The following is a 22,927-nucleotide window of genomic DNA, read 5'->3' on the forward strand; positions in this document are numbered from 1 at the left end:
GGTTTCCCCAACCACTCTGGCCGGTCCCCAACAGAGGACTAAAAGCAGAATAAAACTTCAGACATTAAAAATAGGGTTCTTAGTTGACCATCATAAAAGGAGAATTTAGCACTGATTTTAGGACTGTTTCTCCTTCTTTGAATGGAGGCTCTAATAACAACATTTCATGTTGGATTGAAGCAGGATATCAGAATCTCTAACGTTCAGATCAATTTTGTTACTCCTTAGAATCTTTCTACCACAACACCTGGGGAATGATGTCCTCCATCACCAGATTCAACGAGAGCCTTGTGAGCCACCAAACCTTTGTCCTGATTGGCATCCCTGGGATGCAAGAGAAGAACTCTTGGGTGGCCTTCCCACTGTTTGTGCTCTACGCCCTGACTCTGTTGGGAAACTTCATGATCCTCTATGTCATCAAGATTGACCAAAGCCTCCATGAGCCTATGTACTTCTTCCTTTGCATGCTTGCCTGCTCGGATCTGGCCCTGTGCATCTCCACCATGCCAACAATGCTGCAGGTCTATTGGTTTGACTCAAGAGAAGTCCCAATCAACAGCTGCATCACCCAGATGTTCTTTATCCATATACTTCAAGAGATAGAGTCTGGCATTCTTGTGGCAATGGCTTTTGACCGCTTGATTGCCATCCGTGATCCACTGAGATACAAATCACTTCTATCGAATTCACTCATTGCAAAAATAGGAATAGCTATCTTATCCAGAGGTTTCTGTTTCTGTTTCCCATTCCCGTTTCTAATTAAAAGGCTCCCTTTCTGCCGATCCAATGTCCTTTCTCATTCCTACTGTCTCCACCAAGATGCCATGAAGTTAGCCTGTGTAGGCATAAAAGTCAATATCATATATGGCTTGGTTGTAGTCATGTGCAGTATAATGCTGGATGTTCTGATCATTCTTGTATCTTATATTCTGATCCTGAAGACAGTTTTGAGCATCGCTTCTCAAAAAGAGTGTCTGAAGGCTCTCAACACCTGTGTAGCCCACATTTCTGCCATCTTGATCTTCTACGTCCCAATGATTGGCATCAGTGTGGTACATCGATACGGGAAGCACCTTTCCCCCATTGTCCACATGCTGATGGCCAACATATTTGTTGCTGTCCCACCACTTCTCAATCCCGTTGTGTACAGTGTGAAGACCCCGCAGATTCGGCAAAGGATATGCAACATTTTGCAATTTAAAAATAAGTAGGTGTTGATATTGCTTCTGAAGAAGAAGTTAAAGTGGTTTATAATTAGGGATAGATGGATTAATTTTGTGTCTTTTCCATATCTCTTTAATACGTATTCTGTTTTTTCCTTTTAATGTGTTGATTTTTTAAATGGAAGATCCTAAACCATTTTGAACAGTCCCCCCCCCAATGAATACTTCCAAGTAGAGCATTAAGCTGTTTGTTTCCATCACAATTTTTATTCATTAAAGAAATTGTCCCCCCCCCCACGATGTATACTCAATCATTTCTCAGAATGAGATTTATTTCCATATTATGAAAGATGCCATTCCACAAAATATTCAACTTTGATAAAGGATTTGATAGATCATAAGTTCAAAACCACAGAGCCTAGGACTTGCCAATCAGAAGGTCGGCGGTTCAAATCCCCATGACGGGGTGAACTCCCATTGTTCAGTCCCTGCTCCTGCCAACCTAGCAGTTCGAAAGCACATCAAACTGCAAGTAGATAAATGGGTACCGCTCCAGCGGAAAGGTAAACTTCGTTTCCGTGTGCTGCTCTGGTTCGCCAGAAGTGGCTTAGTCATGCTGGCCACATGACCCGGAAGCTGTACACCGGCTCCCTCGGCCAATAAAGCAAGATGAGCACCACAATCCCAGAGCTGTCCGCGACGGGACCTAATGGTCAGGGGTCCCTTTACCTTTACCTTTAAGTTCAAAACACATGCACTGTAAACATTTGTAATTCTTTAAAAAAACATTCTGAATGGGAGTTACAGACATACTACCGAAACATAAATGATATGTTGGTGTTCACATCTGAGCATACTAAAAGTATCAGTGCTAAAAGGAGGATTCTTTGTGGACACTACTTGTTTAACTAATCTATAAAGGTGGTTTGTTGTTTGTTTGTTTGTTTGTTTGTTTGTTCATAACAAGAGACATAATGGTTTTGGTTCAAAATAGATGCAGGGAGCCAGAAGACATTGGCCTTGGTGGACTGCTTGGGCCCTTAGCTTTTGTCCTGGGAGGCCCTGCCTGATTCCCTCATGTCCCCCTGCAGCTTAATATCTACACAAAGCCATGGGTAGACATCCTCAGGCCTTCTCACTTGAGACCACTGTCATTTAGTGACTTTGTTGTTGTTGTTTAGTTGTTTAGTCGTGTCTGACTCTTCGTGACCCCCTGGACCAGAGCACACCAGGCACTCCTGTCTTCCACTGCCTCCCACAGTTAGGTCAGACTCATGTTGGTAGCTTTGAGAACACTGTCCAACCATCTTGTCCTCTGTCGTCCCCTTCTCCTTGTGCCCTCCATCTTTCCCAGCACCAGGGTCTTTACCAGGGAGTCTTCTCTTCTCATGAGGTGGCCAAAGTATTGGAGCCTCAACTTCACGATCTGTCCTTCCAGTGAGCACTCAGGGCTGATTTCCTTAAGAATGGATACGTTTGATCTTCTTGCAGTCCATGGGACTCTCCAGAGTCTCCTCCAGCACCATAATTCAAAAGCATCAATTCTTCAGCGATCAGCCTTCTTTATGGTCCAGCTCTCACTTCCATACATCACTACTGGGAAAACCATAGCTTTTACTATACGGACCTTGTTTAGTGACTAAGGGTGCCTATTTCCAGCTACAATGGTTCATTGCCTATGAGCGGAGTGTAAATAATAAAAATATAAAATTATTATTATTATTATTATTCCTGAGAAGTACAATTTGGCCACAAGGACCCACAGTGTGGTGGCCTTCACAACTGAATTAGGGCAATGCACTGTATGAGGGGCTACTCATCAGTTTATTCCAGAAGTTGCAGCTGATTCCAAATTCTGCTGCATGCGTTTAAGAGGTGCGGCAAGAATGGATCACATGGCACCAACCGAGCATGAACTATGTGTTTGCGTATTTGCTACTGGCCCTATTCAAGGTAGTAACTTCAATGTTCAAAGCCCTGAACAACTTGGGTGTCAGGGACTGGACTGAGGAGGAATGGTGGAGATTGCCTCCCCTCACCCCCAAATCTTCCAGAGAAGAGGGAAACAGTATAGATTTAAAACAGTGGTTTGCTGAAGGGCACGGCTCAGAGATAGAAGAGGGACAAAGCTGGGAAATACTGGGAGAAGGAGAGGAGGAGGGGGAAGCAGAGCTGGAGCAGCCAGCTGACATGTTATCACTAGAAAGCATTCAGACACACACACCCTTCTCCCAGAACCCGGAGAGCGGTGAAGCTGAGAGCTAGAAGACAGTTGGCCTTAAGCAGCCATCATAAGGGGGACGAATGAGAAGGGAAGGGAGTGAAGTTTACTCGGAGCAACGACATTACTCCAAGAGGCATCATTCCTAAGCCTCTCTCTGTGGATATTGAATAAAGAGCTTTCTTGTTTACTTTCCTCAGCAGCCTGCCATGGGGGGGGGGGGAGGATTGGATTTCCCTGGAGCCTGACAGTGGGATCCAGCTGTGAGGAATGAGGGTGTTGCTTTTCCCCTTAAACCACAACTGCAATCAGTTAGACATTAGCAGTTCAGATCGATTCACACCTGAAAACTGGAGAGGTTTAGAGCGTGTGGCCAGAATGTAGTTATAACTGGTTAGACAGACACCTATAGTATTAAGTCGACCCGCTTCTTGTAACTGGAGATGTTTAGAACTTGTGGTCAGTATGTGGTATTTTTACTTGGCTTAGCTTGTAACTGCATAGGAACATAGACCAAATAAGAGAAATAATAAATACTGGTAAGAGGGTGCTGAAATCCAAGTAATGTTTTGTGTAATTAATTAATTAACCACCACTGTTTCCGCTTGTGCTAATAATAATACAGTGCTACCCCGCAAGACGATTGCCTTGCAAGACGGAAAACCCGCTAGATGAAAGGGTTTTCCGTTTTTCGATGCGCTTCGCAGGACGAATTTCCCTATGGGCTTGCTTCGCAAGACGAAAATGTCTTGCGAGTCTTGAAATTTTTTTTCGCTCCCCACCCCCTTTTTCTAAGCCGCTAAACCGCTAATAGCCTTTCAGCAGCTAATCCACTAATCCCTTAAGCCTTTAATAGCCACTAATAGCCGCTAATAGCCCCTAAACCGCTAATAGCGCTAATCCGCTAATAGGGTTGCTTCGCAAGACGAAAAAACCGCTAGACGAAGAGACTCGCAGAACGAATTAATTTCGTCTTGTGAGGCACCACTGTACCTTTATTGTCAATGTACCTGTGTACAATGAAATTAACCGAGCCTCCCTCCCCTCACCCCACAAACACTCAATCCCATTGCACTCTGTGTGCAAAAATCAGTTGCACTATATTATTTTCCATTCAGCAGCCTAACAGCCCACGGATAGAAACTGTACAACTGATCATTCTTCTATATCTCCTGCCTGAGGGTAGAAGATTAAAGAGGTGCTGGCCGGGGTGTGAGTCATCCCTGAGAATTTTTCTCACTCTCCTAAGGCAATGATCCCTTGCAATGTCATCTAGTGGACTCAAGGGACAGCCCATGATATCATGTGCTGTGCTCACCACCCTCTGTAAAGACTTTCTGTCTGTGGCTGTCAAGCCAACGTACCACACTGTGAGACAATATGAGAGGACACTTTCTATTGTGGACCGATAGAAGGAGGTCGTCAATTGTTGTTTAACATTGTTCTTTCGCAAGACCCTGAGGGAATGGAGTCTCTGTTGGGCCTTCCTAATCACCTCAGTTATATTGTTTTTCCAAGTGAGGTCTTTCCTTGGTTTGAAATGATACATTTACTATTTCAACCTCATTTAAATCTAGAGGATGATAATGTCATCCTTTTGCTTAAACACACACATTTTAGTTGTCCTCAGATCCGTGGTGGGGAGGGTCCCTCTCTCTTTTTATATTCCACCTACCTCCAAGTTATCCGGTTTCATGGAAGGTGGGAGCCCAGGTGGTCTCTGGAATGCCTTTGGGAGCAGAACCGCAGGCTCTTGGGCAGGATGTGTGGAGATCCCCAAGTAATTGCCAATGGGATTTCAAAAATCTCTGCCCAGATATCTAACAGTCTCGGAACAGCTTGTCTCCCTAAGGGTAAACATTGTCACTATAACCCTTCCTGCCATAAAAAGCACAGGCAGAATCCCTCATGGAACAGCAAAGCAAGGCTCAGCATTCATCCTGGGAGAACTCATATCAGGTTTGTGTCCTAAATTCAGGCAAATTCATAAGATATAAAGCAGATGAGTTTTCCTTCGATTCACTTCAGAGAGACCATCAATCAGGAGGCCATGAGATTATGGCGATGGCTTGCATTTGTTTCTGATTTTATTCCTGTGTTGTATGCTATATTTTATTGGGGGTGGTCAGATAAATATTGTGGATATTACTGAGAGTTATTTTTTGGTAATTGCAGATGATGATAATATGTTGACGTATCATATGCATTAAGTACTAGTGTACTGTACTTTGATGAGAATATACCGTAATTATCACTATGATGGCCATTAAGCACATTGTCATCAAAGGGGGAAATGCTGCAATTCATGCTGGGCTAACCAGAGTGAGACTGGGATTCATTTCAGAATTTCACATTGGGGAGATGGTTTGGGCCAGTCAGGAAAGCAAGTGGATTTCTGGAACAGGAACCAATAACCTGGAGTTTTTACTGCTGAGTCCTTGGTTTCCCACGCGGGGGAGAGGGATGTCAGACTTCACCATTTTATTTTGAACATTTTACGGAACATTTTGAACATTTTTACTTGGAATGAATTTCTATTTGGGGCTTTCTGGCTCCGATATTCCAAATACCTAACTTCCCTTCGCCAACCACCACTTAAGAACACTGACGTCTGGGAGTCGCTTTTAAAATGATAGCTAAGTTCCTCTTGGCTCTCTTTATCACATTCTAATCTAGTTCTTAGAACCTTTTATTGAACATTGTTTGGATTTTTGTATTCATATACAGTGGTTCCTCTAGTTACGAACTTAATTCGTTCCAGAGATCCATTCTTAACCTGAAACTGTTCTTAACTAGAAGCATGCTTTCGGTAATAGGGCTTCTTGTTGCTGCTGCGCCGCTGGCACACGATTTCCGTTCTCATCCTGGGTTAAAGTTCTCAACTCGAGGTAAATATTCCAGGTTAGCAGAGTTTGTAACCTGAAGCGTTTGTAACCCGAGGCATTTGTACCTCGAGGCGTTTGTACTCTCTCTCTCTCTCTCTCTCTCTCTCTCTGTGTGTGTGTGTGTGTGTGCATTATTGAATGTTTGGTTGTTGGTTTTTTTGTAAATTAATTTTTTAAAAGTCAAACTGATTTCAATTTCTGGTCACAACCCTTTCACCCAAAGGAGGTGCAAAATTCAGGACCTCCGTTTCAATGTCTCCTCAGAAGAGGAGGAGCTAGGCTGAGACATGTCCAATCCTCCCCATTTAACTATCCATTCCATCATTTAGATATATCCTTTCTAATTTAACTATTACACTGTGGTGTTTATTTCTATTTTGCAGAGGAGAAATGGAGAGGCTGTGAATTTGCCAGAGCCACATGATGAGATCTCCATCGCCAATACTCAACAACAACACCTCACACTTTGATAGAGCATGTAAGAATTAAAAGCACTCTGTGCATTTTCTCTCCTTGATCCTCCCAGAAGCCCTGCACTGTAAACCAGTATCATTCTTGGATAACAGAGTCGGGGAGAGACCATCCACTGACTTTGTGGCTGAAAAAGGATTTGGAACACAGGACTTCTCATTCCTGCTTTGCAGGGGTCATTTCCAACTCTACAATTCTATTATTCATCTCCCCGTTTAGATTTCTAGGCCCTCAACATGACACCTACTCTCTATTAGTGAGTCCATGTTGGAGAACATCTATCAGATCCCCTATCATCTGAATTCCGCTGGCTTTTCAGATTCATCGGCTACACAAGTGATGGTAAAATTCCACCAGCAGCCTTTCAGTTGCTGGACTATTGCCACCTCAAGTGCTCATTGTAATAATTTAATCTGAGATAACATTCCCACCCACCCACCCTCCATCCCATTCCATCCCTCTTTCATGTCGTGTCTTTCATATAGTAATATCGAGGGTGAGGACTCCTGTGCAATTTCTTACTCAACTTTGTAAGATGCTTTAAGTGTCTCTTTGACAAAAGAGCCAGGTATAATGGCATAGACCTTCTTCTTTTAAAAAAAATCACACTGCTTGGAGGAGGGTGAGTGCCGGAGATTGACTTAATATTCGAGTTGGGGAGCTTATCTGCACAGGACAGGATGAGCATTGAGGACTAACTTTCCTTCCCTGAATAAGTTTGGGGCTCCACTCTCAGGCACAGAGAAAACACCTGGACACTTGCCTATGACGAGTGTTTCCCAAAGTCCTTTATAGCAAATATTCACAGCTTATTACTACTTAGCATTTTCCCACCAAACACAGTTGGGGAACAATGTCCTCCATCACCAGATTCAACAGCAGCCTTGTGAGCCACCAAACCTTTGTCCTGATTGGCATCCCTGGAATGCAAGAGAAGAACTCTTGGGTGGCCTTCCCACTGTTTGTGCTCTATGCCCTGACTCTGTTGGGAAACTTCACTATCCTCTATGTCATCAAGATTGACCCAAGCCTCCATGAGCCCATGTACTTCTTCCTTTGCCTGCTCGCCTGCTCGGATCTGGGCCTCTCCATTTCCACCATGCCAACAATGCTGGGAGTCTATTGGTTTGACTCAAGAGAAATCCCATTCAACGCCTGCATCACCCAGATGTTCTTTATCTATCTATTTCAGTGGGCAGAGTCTGGCATTCTTGTGGCAATGGCTTTTGACCGTTTCATTGCCATCCGTGATCCACTGAGATACAGATCGCTGCTCTCAAATTCTGTAATTGTGAAAACTAGTATAATTCTCTTTTCAAGAGGCCTGTCTGTCTGTTTCCCTATCCCCTTTCTTATTAAGCGTCTCCCTTTCTGCAGATCCAATGTCCTTTCTCATTCCTACTGTCTCCACCAAGATGCCATGAAGTTAGCCTGTGCAGACACCAGAGTCAATGTCCTATATGGTTTGATCGTAGTCATGTGCACTGTAGTGTTGGATGCTCTCATCATTCTTGTATCTTATATTCTGATCCTGAGGACTGCTTTGAGCATTGCCTCCCGCAAAGAATGTCTGAAGGCTCTCAACACCTGCGTATCCCACATTGCTGCCATCTTGATTTTCTACGTCCCAATGATTGGCGTAAGTATGGCACATCGATACGGGAAGCACCTTTCCCCCATTGTTCACATGCTTATGGCCAACATCTATGTTGCTGTCCCACCACTTCTCAATCCCATTGTGTACAGTGTGAAGACCCAGCAGATTCGGCAAAGGATATGCAGCATTTTGAAGTTAGGGAAGAATAGGGAGTGATGTGTCTTCTGCCATAGGTCTCATCATGGGAGTGAAACTGCCTTGGCTGCACTGGTCAATGATCTCCGGCGGGCTAGGGACAAAGGTGAAAGCTGTTTCCTAGTTCTGCTGGATCTCTCAGTGGCCTTTGATACCATCCTTCTGGACCAGCTAGAGGTGTTGAGAGCTGGGGGCACGGTTATACAGGGTTCTGCTCCTTCCTCCTGGGTCTTGTCCAGAAAGTGTTGTTGGGCTCTCACTTGTGGGGTGCCTCAGGGCTCTGTCCTCTCCCCAATGCTTTTCAACATCTATATGAAGCCACTGGGAGAGATAATCAGGGGGTGTGGGCTGGGTGTCCACCAGTATGTGGATGATACCCAGCTCCACCTCTCCTTTAAGTCAGAACCAGTGGAGACAGTGAATGTCCTGTGCGAGTGTCTGGAGGCCGTTGGAGGATGGATGGTGTCTAACAGATTGAAGTTGAATCCGGACAAGACAGAAGTACTGTTTTAGGGAGACGGGGGTGGGTGGGTGTGAGTGACTCCCTGGTCCTGAAAGGGGTAACTGTGCTCCTGAAGGACCAAGTGCACAGCCTGGGAGTAATCTTGGACTCACAGCTGTCCATGGAGGTGCAGGTACATTCTGAGTACAGGGCAGGTTGGTGTTGACCTTTGAACCCCTAAACAGCCTCAGCCCAGTATACCTGAAGGAGCATCTTCACCCCGTTGTTCAGTCCACATGCTGAGGTCCTCCTCCAAGGATCTTCTGCCGGTTCCCTCGCTGTGAGAGTTACAGGAAACCAGGCAGAGGGCCTTCTCGGTGGTGGTGCCCTCCCTGTGGAACGCCCTCCCGTCAGATGTCAAAGAGATGGGGTCCAGAAGACTAATTTGACACTGGGCACAAAATAAAGCTGAAGCAAGAAAACTTGCTCCTTTATGAATAGGCCTTCCTGCGGAGTGTAAAGCATAGACAATCATGTTCAAAGCAAGGGAGACTACTTCTCAAAAGGTTTTTAAATGTCCATAAATGATTTTAAAAGAATTTTCTATTGGAATCCATGAGGTTGGTCTCCTCACAGAATCTTAAGAGGGACCCAATGCAGGAATCTTAGCTAGATCATCCAGGAGAGATGGCCATCCAAACTATGCTTATTTTATTTCTATCTTTCCCAACGTATGTTTAAGGGTGTTTTAGGACTCTCTGTTTGCTGTGTTTGAACTACTTTATCAGCCTCGGGGCAGACCTTCTTAACTGGCACATTGAGTGAGCTCTCTCCTATTGCAACAGATAAATAAAAACACAGATGGATGCTGGTGTCAGGGGTTCAGGAGCAGAGGCACAGGGAAGGAAGGAAATGGAGAGCGAGGGGGAGGAGTCCGAAGGAAATGTCAGCGATGACAGCGGTCCGAGGTCTCTGAGTCTTTCCAGTGAATCGGATGATTCAGAGAAAGGGGCGCCCATGGTCAGGGCAAGGGGGGTGCCCAGGGGGACACCCCAGGAAGAAGGGGCCAGAGGGGACTCAGAGAGCAGCAGTTGGAAATCCGGACCAGCGTCCACACCAGAGTGCAGTAGGGGGGAGGAGTCCCAGGCATCGGGATCAGGCGGCGCGCTGCCAGCGGGAGAACATGAGGGAGGATTGACCACGCCTCCGTCGGGGAGCGAGGAAACGGTCAAGAGGAAGGTTGAAGGCTGCGCGCGCGCGCCAAGTTCAAATGTACAGGAGGGCGGCACAGTTGGCAGCCCGGATAGGGAGCCAGGTCCTAAAGCCCGCCGAAGAGAGAGGGAGGAGTCAGGGGGGTCAACGTCTGCGTCGGAAGAGTCCAGGAAGGAAGGAACCCCGGGGGGTAGCAGGACCCAGAGGAGAAAGGAGAGACGGAAGAGGTGGAGTAAGGCTAGAGTCTTAAACTGGTGTACAGGGGGCGGAGATTCAGATGGAGCTCCGCCGGTCTAAACCCTAGACGTAGAGCTGGGGCGCTGCGGCTTGGAAATGGAAACTGTACTTCAATAAAGACTTTTGTACATTACCACCGGCTAGCGTTGGTCCTCTGTGAGCTGGGACCAGGAGCCAGCTCTGACAGCTGGCTTTGAAAGAAGTGAATGATTACCACAATATCTTACAAGGAGAGTGGGAAACATGTTTTGGAAAATTGTACTGAAATGAATTAATTTGGCAATGACTTGTAATAATCTGGAAAATGAATAAAAACAATTGAAAAGAAATTCCGCCCACCCGCCAAGGTTGGATAACTTTCTATCATTGTTCTGTAGCTGTGCCCTGTGAAAATCCAGTCTCACCTGCTGAATTGAAGCTCGGTTAAGCAAAATCTCCCTTGGAATTTCCCACTTTAACCTCCTCCAAAAGTTTGAGGGGAAAGGTGTACCTCGTTTCTTCCTTTCCAATATCAGTTATTTCCACCTAAGAAATTACTCATGTTCAGCGCAGTGTTTGTTGGGGTAGAGATTAAGGAGCCTACGATGACATGATTTTTCAGCAATAAATATGATTTGTTCTTATCTGTAAGTGAAGGCACATTTGAAACAATACAGAAGCAGTCAAAGGGAATTTCCTAGGAAGTCTTTTATTCAGTCTCACCTGTGATCATATGTGCTGAACACACAGAAACACATAGATAATGTGAAATAACTGGGAGTTACAGACTCCAAATAACACTCAACACATGCAAGCAGATTAATGGAATAGTACACATGATTTCCCCTTCTCTCTTTTTTTTTTTAATTACTTTGATTTATCTTCATGGTATAGAAGATGAATTTTCAGAAAGCAATGGTTACAACAGTAAAAAACAAATAACTTGTCCTGATGAAATTGAAGACTTTCATCCTGCCATGTGCTACAAGTTTCATTTGATTACTCGAAAAGATCACAACACATCTTCCCTTGAGTGCTGGGTGGATTCTGACAACAGTCTTAACAATATATGTATTCAATAAACATTGGCCACGTGTTATAAAAGGAATATTTCCCCAGGCAAACAAAACACAGTATTCTAGGCAAAATAAAGTGGTACTATTCCTGCCCTTGATCTGATTCTGCCTTCTGCCACATTGGCCTCCGCTCCCCGTTTGGTGTTGTCTGCAAATGTGATGAGCACCCCCTCAGTTCCTTCATCCAAGACATTTATAAAGACGTTGAACAACAACAGGCCCAGGACAGAACCCTGCAGCACCCCTCTTGTCACTTTTCCCCAGGATGAGGAGGAACCATGAAGGAGTCCTCTTTGGGTTTGGTCAGTCAAATCCACCTAACAGTTACCTCATTCAGCCTCATTTTACTAGCTTCGTCACATAAATATCACAGGGGACTTTGTCAAAAACCTTACTGAAATCAAGATGCACTATTTCAACAGCTGTCCCCTGATCAATGAAGTTTGTAACTCCATTGAAAAAAGAAAAAAGAAAAAGAGAGGTTTTTCTGGCATGACTTGTTTCTGAGAAAGTCATGCTTTCATCCTTATGTTTATGTTGTGAAATCTTCAAATGAAAGGCACATAAATTTAAAAATGATAATAAATAAGGATATTGACAAGCTGGAACATGTGCAAAGGAAAGCAATTTATGTATTTATTTAATTTGAATACCACCCGACCCAGTGGTGCCAACGAATAAAATATTGGTGGGGGGCAAGGTAAGGCCCACCTTGCACAATCACAGGATCCTGTATACCTGAAGGAGCGTCTCCACCCATTGTTCAGCCCGGACTCTGAGATCCAGCGCCAAAGGCCTTCTGGCGGTTCACTCATTGCGAGAAGTGAGGTTACAGGGAACCAGACAGAGGGCCTTCTTGGTAGTGGCGCCCACCCTGTGGAACACCCTCCCTTCAGATGTGAAGGAAATAAGTATATATCCTATCTTTAAAAGACATCTGAAGGCAGCCCTGTTTAGGGAAGTTTTTAATATTTAATGTTGTATTGTTCTTAACACTCGATTGGGAGCCGCCAAGAGTGCCTGGAGAAACTCAGCCAGATGGGCGGGGTATAAATAATAAATTATTATTAGTATTATTATTATTATGCACACCATTTGAATGGCAATGCCTATCAACTGGGGGGTGGCCCCCTCAAATATCTTATTGGGGGGCAAAGAACCATTGGCCTCTAAGAGTTGGCTCCTATTCCCTACACCCACAGGTCTCAGGACAGTTACAACATAAAAGCACAATATAAAACCACAAAATACACATCTGTAACCCCCATCCCCACCATATTTTAAAAGGGCATTAGATGTCAATCTGCCAAAGGCCTGGTTAAAAAGGTGCGTACCGTATTTTTCGGTCTATAAGACGCACCAGACCACAAGACGCACCTGGTTTTTGGAGGAGGAAAACAAGAAAAAAAATATTCTGAATCTCAGAAGCCAGAACAGCACGAGGGATCGCTGCGCAGTGAAAGGAGCAATCCCTCTTGCTGTTCTGGCTTCTGGGATAGCTGCGCAGCCTGTATTTGCTCTACAAGACGCGCACACATTTCCCCTTGCTTTTTAGGAGGGAAAAAGTGAGTCTTATAGAGCAAAAAATACGGTATTTGCCTGGCTCCTAAAGCTGTATAATGAAGGGTTTCTCCTCTGTATGAATTCTTTGATGGAAAGTGAGATAGGAGCGTGTACTGAACGTCTTTCCACATTCCACGCACTGATAGGGTTTCTCCCCTGTATGAATTCTTTGATGGGAAGTGAGACTGTGGCTGTGACTGAAGCTCTTTCCACATTCCATGCACTGATAGGGTTTCTCCCCTGTATGAATTATTTGATGCGCAGTGAGATGGGAGCTCTTCCTGAAGCTCTTTCCACACTGCATGCACTGATAAGGTTTCTCCCCTGTATGAATTCTTTGATGGGAAGTGAGATAGGAGCTCAAACTGAAGCTCTTTCCACATTCCAAACATTGATAGGGTTTCTCCCCTGTATGAATTTTTTGGTGGGAAGTGAAATCGGAGCTCCAACTGAAGCTCTTTCCACATTCCCCACACTGATAGGGTTTCTCCCCTGTGTGAATTCTTTGATGGGAAGTGAGAGAGGAGCCCTGACTGAAGCTCTTTCCACATTCCCCACACTGATAGGGTTTCTCCCCTGTATGAGTTCTTTGATGGGAAGTGAGATAAGAGCTCAAACTGAAGCTCTTTCCACATTCCATGCATTGATAGGGTTTCTCACCTGTATGAATTCTTTGATGTGAAGTGAGATGGCCACTCTGACTAAAGCTCTTTCCACATTCCCCACACCGATAGGGTTTTTCCCCTGTATGAATTCTTTGATGAGATGTGAGAGAGAAGCTGTTACTGAAGCTCTTTCCACATTCCATGCACTGATAGGGTTTCTCCCCTGTATGAATTCTTTGATGGGAACTGAGATAAGAGCTCATACTGAAGCTCTTTCCACATTCCCCACACTGATAGGGTTTCTCCCCTGTATGAATTCTTTGATGGGAAGTGAGATGGCCACTCTGACTAAAGCTCCTTCCACATTCCCCACACTGATAGGGCTTCTCCCCTGTATGAATTCTCTGATGGGAAGTGAGAGAGGAGCTGTTACTGAAGCTCTTTTCACATTCCAAACAATTATATGGTTTCTCTCTTGTATGAATTCTCTGATGGGAAGTGAGATGGGTGCTCTGACTGAAGCTCTTTCCACATTCCAAGCACTTATAAGGTTTCTTCCCAATGGGATTTATTTGATGGGAAGAGGAATGGGAACTTTTTCCACATTCAATATATTTATACTGCTTCTCCACTGTGGATATTTTGTCATGGTCACCCTTGTTCTTGATTTCCAGTTCATCACTACCTGCAATGAAGAGAGAAATGGATTAAAGCCTCTGGGAGAAATTAATGAAGAATACCTTTTAACACTGGTCACTGGGGAATAACACAAGTGGGTTAGATGGATGGTTTTCTGAAGGGTTGGGTGCATTAATTAACGGGGATCAACCGACATCCTTAGGGAAACCTGTGATTTGATAAGCCTGGCTCTTCTCTCAAATGGATTTTGTTTGGCTCCATCATGGCATCCCTCCATTTCCAATGTCAGTCTTCTCTTTTGTCAGCCAAGGACTGACAGGAGCAAGAACAAAAACAGAAAACCTGACATAAGCTACTTAAACTTCCCTAACAACTCTGAAGTTTACAGGTAAAATGGTATAGGTAGTTCAGGATGATAATTGTTTAAGAAGCTGTAACTGGAGGAAGGAGACTCTTGAGAGTCCCATTGGCTGCAAGAAGACCAAATGTATCCATGCTTAAGGAAATCAGCCCTGAGTGCTCACTGGAAGGACAGATCCTGAAGCTGAGGCTCCAATACTTTGGCCACCTCATGAGAAGAGAAGACTCCCTGGAAAAGACCCTGATGCTGGGAAAGATGGAGGGCACAAGGAGAAGGGGACGACAGAGGACGAGATGGTTGGATAGTGTTACTGAAGCTACCAGCATGAGCGGGAGGCAGTGGAAGACAGGAGGGCCTGGCGTGCTCTGGTCCATGGGGTCACGAAGAGTCGGACACGAGTAAATGACTAAACAACCAAAACAACTGGAGGAAGGACACTCACAGAAAAAAAATAATTTCCTGTTCAAGGTTAATTGTGGGACTATTGTAATCCCGGTTGTTATTGAGTTCTGTGAAAATATAGAGAGCTGCTTTGAATTTAAAAACAGATATTTTGATCCCAAAGGGAGCTGTCAGGGATGCTTTCCGTCTGACAGAAAGCGAGAAATCCAGAGAGGAGGGAGTGCAAACTGGGGGGAGTCCTTCACATAGGAAGAGATAAGCTCTAGAATGCAGCCTCTGGAATGTCAAAACAACACTGAACAAGCCACAGGAGGAGGGGAACCGTTTGAATCTACTCTAGATCAAGGGGGGGGGGGGCTGACAGAACCAGACTCCCTGAAAACTAGAAGAAAGAATAAGGTATTAGCTTTGCGCAGGACCAGAACTGGGGGGACCCAGAGGTGGAATTTAGGTTGCCTGGGAAAACGACGGAAGTTCAGTGCAGCAACTGACACTGGTAGTGATTGATGTATTACAGAAGCCAGGCTACTGAGCTCGGTAATTGCTTAATAAATCAGAAGGTAAAACAGCTTCCAGCCTGTCATGTCTTGTTTGGGAGAGCCTTGCCAGACCTGACAGGAGCCTTACCAAGAGAGGCCACGATCTCACGATTCTCCTCCATGACATCCTTATGCAGAGCTCTCTGGTTAGGATCCAGCAAACCCCATTCTTCGTCCGTGAAATAAACAGCAACATTTTCAAAGCACACTGGACCCTGAAAGAAAAAGGGAAATGTCTTCCTCTGAGACAACACTGTTGTTCACCACCACTCCTTGAGCTAGGACATTGTTCCACCCCTTGGCCTCTGTCCCCACAAGGCAGCTTCCCCTGACCTGATCTGGTTCCACAGCCGCTGCTTCTCTTCTGTCCCCATTCAGAGATGGATGAAGAGGTCTAGCCAGTATCACTGTGTCACCTGCAAGAGGAAAAAGGTAAGGGGGAGGCCCAGAGTGCTTTCTTGTCTCACAGGTAAATCAGTGCATCTCAAACTACAGAGGAGCATTTGAGAAAGTCTTACCTGCTGATGATTGAGAGTATTTCAGATGTTAGTTGTGAAGAAAAATATTTCCCGATCTAACAGATCTCTATTCTTTAACAAAATCCAATCCCTTAACAAACAACAGCAAGTTAGATCTGGAAGGGTATGATAACAGATTTGGATGGCATGCTATTTGCTGTATGAGAAGGTAAAAATGCATAAAGAATTCCTGAACCACATTATAAGAAAGACAATTTATGAGGTGTGGAATAGATATAAAGTCTATTAGAATGTAAAACTCCATGGTGGCTCTCACCATTGGAAGTGATTGCAGTTAAAAAAATAAATATGGAAGAAAAATGAGCCACCTACAGAGATTTAGTGGTGGAGGAAGGAAACCAGTTAAAATTAAAAACGTTTGAGGAAACAAAAGAATTATTGAGGGATTAGTTGCATTATCGTCAGATAAATGAAGTGTTTGAAGAGGATAAAAGGAAAAATGGTTTTGAAACAAAAAGATCTAGATTTGAGATAGATTTATTGAATGATAAGACAAAAATATTGTCAAAAATGTATAAATTATTATTGGAATGGCATACTAAAGCTGAGGAGGTAAAATCATTAATGATACAATGGGCTAAAGATATTGGGCATAGTATACAGTTAGAAGATTGAGAGAGGTTATGGAATGAAAGTATTAACTTCACAGCATGCAGTACGCTTAAAGAAAATGTTATGAAAATGATGTACAGGTGGTATTTAACACCAGTTAAACTGGCCAAAATGTATAGAACAAAAAATGAACGTTGGAAATGTAAGGAAAAGGAAAGTACTTTTTACCATATGTGGTGGACATGTAAAGACGTAAAAGCTTTCTGGGAAATTATATATAATGATTTAAAGAAAATGTTTAAAAACACCCTTGTTAAAAAACCAAAAGCTTTTTTATTAAGTATAGTGGGTAGAGAGATACCGAGACAAGATAAAAAATTGTTCTTATATGCAACAACTGTGCCAATAATTTTGTTAGCCCAAAGATGGAAACACCAGGAGTTACCAACAAAAGAAGTGTGGCAGATGAAAATGATGGACTTTGCAGAACTGGTGAAACTAGGGGAAAGAATCCGGAACCAGTGAGACCAAGTATTCCAAAAGGACTAGAACAAATTTGTGTAATATCTGAACGACAACTGTAAGCAATTAACATCATTAGCAGGCTTATCTGAAGATCTGTAAGGTGAAATTGCTACCTATTCAGGTAGAGGTAATCATATAACAAGGATAGGAAACAAAGCAAAATGTAAAGCTGTAAAGTTTAATTTTGTAAACCAACAGACGGGAGGGAGGGAAGTCGTAAGGCTCAGTCGAGCCAAAGAGATAAAACAAGAGCATACAATGTTATGTAATGGGATTATATGCAAAACAAATAAAAATCATTTATAAAAAAGAAATTTATATTTCCCCTCCTCTGGGCTCTTGGACCCAACTATCTCCCCCCCCCAAAAATGAAAAAGATTCACACAGGAGTCGGAAAACTAACAGGGGGGCCACCAGGTGGCACATTGGAAGATGGCCGACAATAACATCTCTCCGACCCACACGAGGTAATTAAGAGGCTGCTATGGGAAGTATGCAGTCTTTCCCCCCCCCCCCAAGGATATGGGGGGGGACTGCCTTGCCAGCGGTGGCCACAATGCACCCCCAGATTCGAGAGAAGGGGGTGCGCCAGTCACTTGGCTTAGCCCTCGGTGTGGTCGTCTCTTCCCGGACGCCGTCTCCAATCTGTGTGTGCTGGTTTGCTTTAACATGAAAATATAATTGGAAATATATAATTGGAAGATGTTAAAGCACATACGTCAAGCAAAGGTCGGGAGATAAGACTGTTGATTAATGGATTTCTGGGATCGGAGCGGCGGGTGAAGACAAATAAATCAGGAGATGAAGCGCCATTAAGAGATGGGTATGTCTGGAGCTAAGAAGGTGGGGTGGAGGAAAAAACTTTTCTTCTTTGTCTTATATGAGTATAATTAACTCTCCACCCCAAAGAAAAAAGAACTGCCATATTTTACTACACAAGAATTTAAAAACTGTGTGGGATGAATAAATGATGAATGAAGAGAGGATTGGTAAAAATCGGAGAATGGAAAAATTTTATGACGCAGTTTTAAAATGGCGTCTCGCAAGACAGGCTTGTTTAAGAAAGACGGGGGGAGGAGAACCAGGACTATTTGAAAGTGAACGATGTTTGGAATTTGATTTTTAACCTGGCAGAGCCCTCTAGGAGATATTTTACAAGCCTGGGAAAACTAAAGGGCAGACCAAAGATAAATTTTCAAAGGAGGAGTGGAATGGCGGCTGTCCCTATGAGATATGACTTGTGGAGTGCGTAAAACCCACACAGACGATGTTTGCTTCCAACCTGCCTGTGAAGATTATCAGAGATCGCAAAGAAAGGAATATATGACAACAACAAGAAGATGAAGAAAGTAATAAAGAGACTCTCTGGATAGAACTGGATAGAACTGTTTAATTAAAGCAGTAATAGAAGTGATGTTTGGATCCTCGTCCGGAGCTTCATGTATGGGTACTCCCAACAAAATTGAAAAATTTGGCTGTTGAATCTGGAATTAATGTGATTTGAAATAATGTGATATGATTGGCCTGTTAATAAAAATTATGTTGTTTTTTTTAAAAGGAAAACTAACAGAATGAGACCAAACGGAGAAAAACCACCTTCCTCCTTACCCAGTGGCCTCTCTCTGGTGTCCAACGGAGGCCTCTCTGCCTCACAGGAATCCAGGTCCATTTCTGCAAAGAGATCCTTTCCCTGAAAAAGAAACCAAGGATTCAAAACAGAGAATGAATGGCGAGAAATGTTAGAAAGAGAATGACAAAGACTTGAAGGGTGTGAGATCTCATTCCATGGATGTCTTCTCAGAAATAGGATGGGCCAACAGTAGAGAATTATGGGATGTTCTCCGTCCTGTTTGGAACCCCTTGGGAGTATCCAGAGGAAAGTCTCTCTCACCTGCTTTCTCTCCTCTGCCTGACTCAGGAGGAAACCTTCGGCCAGGGCCACTGCCTGGGAACTGGTCTCCGCTCCACACTCCCTCACCCAGCTCTCCATCTCTAGTGGAAGGACAGCCAGGAACTGCTCCAAGATCACCAGGTCCAGCATCTCAGCTTTCGTGTGCCTTTCTGGCTTCAGCCACTGGTGGCAAAGGTGGTAGAGTCGGCTGCAAACCTCTCGGGGTCCTTTGGCCTCCTGGCAGCAGAACTGCCTCAGCTGCTGGCTCTGCACCTCTGAGTGGAGGGTGTCCGCCTTACCCAGGATCTTCTGCACAGAGTTTTCCCAGAATCCCCCAGTGCTCCCAGTTTGGATGGCATGGCCTCTTCCTGCTTCAGGGCCAGCTGAATCTTGTTCATCCATCTATGCTGCCAGGAAGCCTCTGAGAGATCGGAAGGAAGCCTTCGGTCTTCTGCCAAGTACTCTCTGTCTTAAGGAGAGGCGCTAGCAAATCCTACAAAGCAAATACATTGTTCTGTTACAAAAGTTGTCTAATTTCAGGAGAAGAAAAAGGGTCCCTGAGCAAGCATGGATGAGTCTTGGAGGGAGCCAGGGCTGGACTGCACTACAGCCCAAACCGTGAGCTTTCTTCTGAAGAAGAAAAAGAGGAAGGAGGAGGAGGAGGAAGCAGCAGCCTCTAGCTCTCTTAGAAGGAAGATTGTGATGCAAAATGTGGAGGCAACTGAAGGGATTTCTGGGAGATGAAGAAGCCTGGTTGCTCCTGCCTTTCAGTCAATGCATGAAGTGAAAACTGACTGACAAGGGAATCATTTGTGTCAAAAATGTATAAAATGTTGTTGGAATGGTATACGATGGATGAGGAAGTTAAGTCGGTAATGATTCATTGGGCTAGAGTGTAGGGGTCAGATGGGAATACCATGAGGAATTATAAAATATACATCAAGCCATTGTGTCCACGATGAAGACATTGTGTTGACTGGGTTTGATATATTGACGATAATTTCTGATTAAATCCCATAAGATTCTACATTCATGCCCTTTCCATGCCCTTTTGCCTCTGCTGCCCATTTCTCTTGTCACGTACACAGCCCAGGTGCTTAGACAGGCCACCGTCCTGGGTCATCAAAGATAGTGGGCAAGTTTATTTGATGTAGGATGTTAATCTTAGGGCCAGATCTCACATTAGGGGGATAATGGTCACTGTCCTCCTGGCCCTCCTTCTTATCATATGTACTGCTTGTTTATTACCTCGGGGGTGCCAGATGCTCTTCTTTGTAGGTCTCAACTATTTTCTACCCCTTTGTAGTTCTCAACATATTTACCCCAAAATATATGCATGCTAATTAGTGTTGTAGTGTAACTTTTTCCCCACGTGGGGTTTGATGAAATGCTCAGAGGAAATATGATTGGTTCTTACGAGCACTGTGTAAAAGATTCTTTTACTAATAAAATGGCCTGGCGAGGGGTGTGGTGTACGCACTTTCTCCGAGAGCCTTGCTGGTCAAAGCCTCGTGTCTTGTTTTTAATCAGGGTCCAATCCTTCCTTTACTTTGCGAACGCAACACAGAGATTTTGGGTATAATATACAATTTGAAGATTGGGTTAAAGTATGGAATGATAATTCAAAGTTTACAGCATGTACCACGTTAAAGGAAAATGTTATAAAAATGGTATATAGATGGCATATCACACCGGTTAAGTTAGCAAAAATGTTTAAAACTTGTAATAAGTGTTGGAAATGTAAAGAAAAAGAAGGAACCCTTTTTCACATGTGGTGGGAATGTAAAAAAGTGAAGGGGTTCTGGGAGATGATATATAATGAGTTGAAGAAGATGTTGAAATATACTTTTGTAAAGAAACCAGAAGCCTTTCTCTTAGGGATAACAAGAAATGAAATAAATAGAAAGGATTGTAAACTTTTTCAATATGCAATAACAGCAGCGAGAATATTAATGGCCCAAAAATGGAAGCAGGAGGATCTACCAACTCTGGAAGAATGGAGAATGAAATTAATGGACTATGCAGAACTGGACAAACTAACTGGAAAAATAAGATATCAACGAGATCACAAGTTCATCAAGGACTGGGGAAAATTTACAGAATATTTGAAAAGTATATGTGATGAACAAACAACGCTAGTGGGATTTAAAGAAGCTCTGTGAAAATATAAGGAATATTGCAAGAAAGTAAATATGATTGAAAAGGTATTTTAAAAGGCGATACTAAATTTAGGGTGTATTTTGTCTCGCTGCTTATTTAACTTATATGCAGAATTCATCATGCGAAAGGCTGGGCTGGATGAATCCCTAGCCGGAATTAAGATTGCTGGAAGAAATATCAACAACCTCAGATATGCAGATGACACAACCTTGATGGCAGAAAGTGAGGAGGAATTAAAAAACCTTTTATTGGGGGTGAAAGAGGAGAGAGCAAAATATGGTCTGAAGCTCAACATCAAAAAAAGAAGATCATGGCCACTGGTCCCATCACCTCCTGGCAAATAGAAGGGGAGGAAATGGAGGCAGTGAGAGATTTTACTTTCTTGGGCTCCATGATCACTGCAGATGGTGACAGCAGCCACGAAATTAAGAGACGCCTGCTTCTTGGGAGGAAAGCAATGACAAACCTAGACAGCATTTTAAAAAGTAGAGACATCACCTTGCCAACAAAGGTCCGTATAGTAAAAGCTATGGTTTTCCCAGTAGTGATGTATGGAAGTGAGAGCTGGACCATAAAGAAGGCTGATCGCCGAAGAATTGACGCTTTTGAATTATGGTGCTGGAGGAGACTCTTGAGAGTCCCATGGACTGCAAGAAGATCAAATGCATCCATTCTTAAGGAAATCAGCCCTGAGTGCTCACTGGAAGGACAGATCCTGAAGCTCAGGCTCCAATACTTTGGCCACCTCATGAGAAGAGAAGACTCACTGGAAAAGACCCTGATGTTGGGAAAGATGGAGGGCACAAGGAGAAGGGGACGACAGAGGACGAGATGGTTAGACAGTGTTCTCAAAGCTACAAACGTGAATCTGACCAAACTGCGGGTGGCAGTGGAAGACAGGAGTGCCTGGCGTGCTCTGGTCCATGGGGTCACGAAGAGTCGGACACGACTGAACGACTAAACAACAACAAAAATTTAGGGAATGCGTAGTAAAAAATTTAAATATGGATGATTGTCAGAGAAGCTGAGGGAAGTCCAAAAGATGAAAAGATGTAATTTGTGAAATTGTCTGATTGGCGATATTTGTGTAAAACTTAATAAAAATTTATTTTTTTAAAAAAAAAAGACAAGGAAGTCATTTGTATCTTTTGAATAATAGATGTTTGGCTCTAGTGGGGGTCCTCGCCCGGGGGTCCTCAGGAGTTGCTCCCCCCACCCCCACTCCCCTGCTTCTGTCTCCTTTTCTTGCACTTGGACTCTCTCCCACTCTCAATACAGACTCCTGGGGTGGGGTCCATTTTTCTTTGCTCCGAGGGCCAGGTATGTATCTGGCCAACCCCCTGAGGGCCAAGTGGGTGGGGCCAAAGACATCTCCTTTGAAATTTAGGCGGGTAATTCAGTATTAGTATTCTGTTAGATAGCTTAACACAGAGAGAGACATAGATGCCCAGGTCCCTGGAGGCTCAGTGAGTAGCAGCGCCCATTTCCAGCTCGGTTGCTTTGCCAGCAACAATCCCTTTGGGACAGAGAGGATGTGGTCCTGGGATGCCATGCTCTGGGTGCGAGGGGATTGCTGCAGTGGCCTCCATAGGGAGCTGCCAGGACCAGATTTATTTATAAGATAAAAATATATATAGCTTAGGGTCCCACTCTCTTGGGGGGGTCCCCCAAAA

The 22,927-nt window shown here is 44.0% G+C and overlaps 5 protein-coding genes across 5 annotated transcripts in view; 2 read left to right on the forward strand and 3 right to left on the reverse strand.

The window, feature by feature from the left end:
* LOC310675486 (uncharacterized protein) overlaps positions 1 to 22,927 on the reverse strand; it is a 448,115-nt gene that overhangs the window by 424,306 nt on the left and 882 nt on the right. The window lies entirely within an intron of this gene.
* LOC310675501 (uncharacterized protein) overlaps positions 1 to 22,927 on the reverse strand; it is a 176,103-nt gene that overhangs the window by 118,113 nt on the left and 35,063 nt on the right. The window contains exon 3 of the mRNA XM_083436231.1: positions 18,812 to 18,893. Coding sequence (XP_083292357.1) covers positions 18,812 to 18,893 — 82 coding nt within the window. The remainder of the gene's footprint in view (positions 1 to 18,811; positions 18,894 to 22,927) is intronic.
* LOC310675728 (olfactory receptor 51H1-like) lies at positions 255 to 1,211 on the forward strand (the record flags this gene model as incomplete). Its single annotated transcript, XM_083436766.1, has 1 exon — positions 255 to 1,211. One exon carries the CDS (start codon positions 255 to 257, stop codon positions 1,209 to 1,211), a length of 957 nt encoding a protein of 318 aa, XP_083292892.1.
* LOC310675724 (olfactory receptor 51H1-like) lies at positions 7,586 to 8,709 on the forward strand. Its single transcript, XM_083436763.1, has one exon. It carries the CDS (start codon positions 7,594 to 7,596, stop codon positions 8,551 to 8,553), a length of 960 nt encoding a protein of 319 aa, XP_083292889.1. The 5' UTR covers positions 7,586 to 7,593; the 3' UTR covers positions 8,554 to 8,709.
* Positions 13,085 to 15,869, reverse strand: LOC310675659 (uncharacterized protein; the record flags this gene model as incomplete). Its single annotated transcript, XM_083436641.1, has 2 exons — positions 15,676 to 15,869; positions 13,085 to 14,331 (listed from the first exon to the last, which is right to left on the reverse strand). Exons 1-2 carry the CDS (start codon positions 15,707 to 15,709, stop codon positions 13,085 to 13,087), a joined length of 1,281 nt encoding a protein of 426 aa, XP_083292767.1. The 5' UTR covers positions 15,710 to 15,869.

Source organism: Podarcis tiliguerta (genome assembly GCF_965153285.1).
Source record: "Podarcis tiliguerta genome assembly, chromosome: 4".
Classification (NCBI taxonomy): domain Eukaryota; kingdom Metazoa; phylum Chordata; class Lepidosauria; order Squamata; family Lacertidae; genus Podarcis; species Podarcis tiliguerta.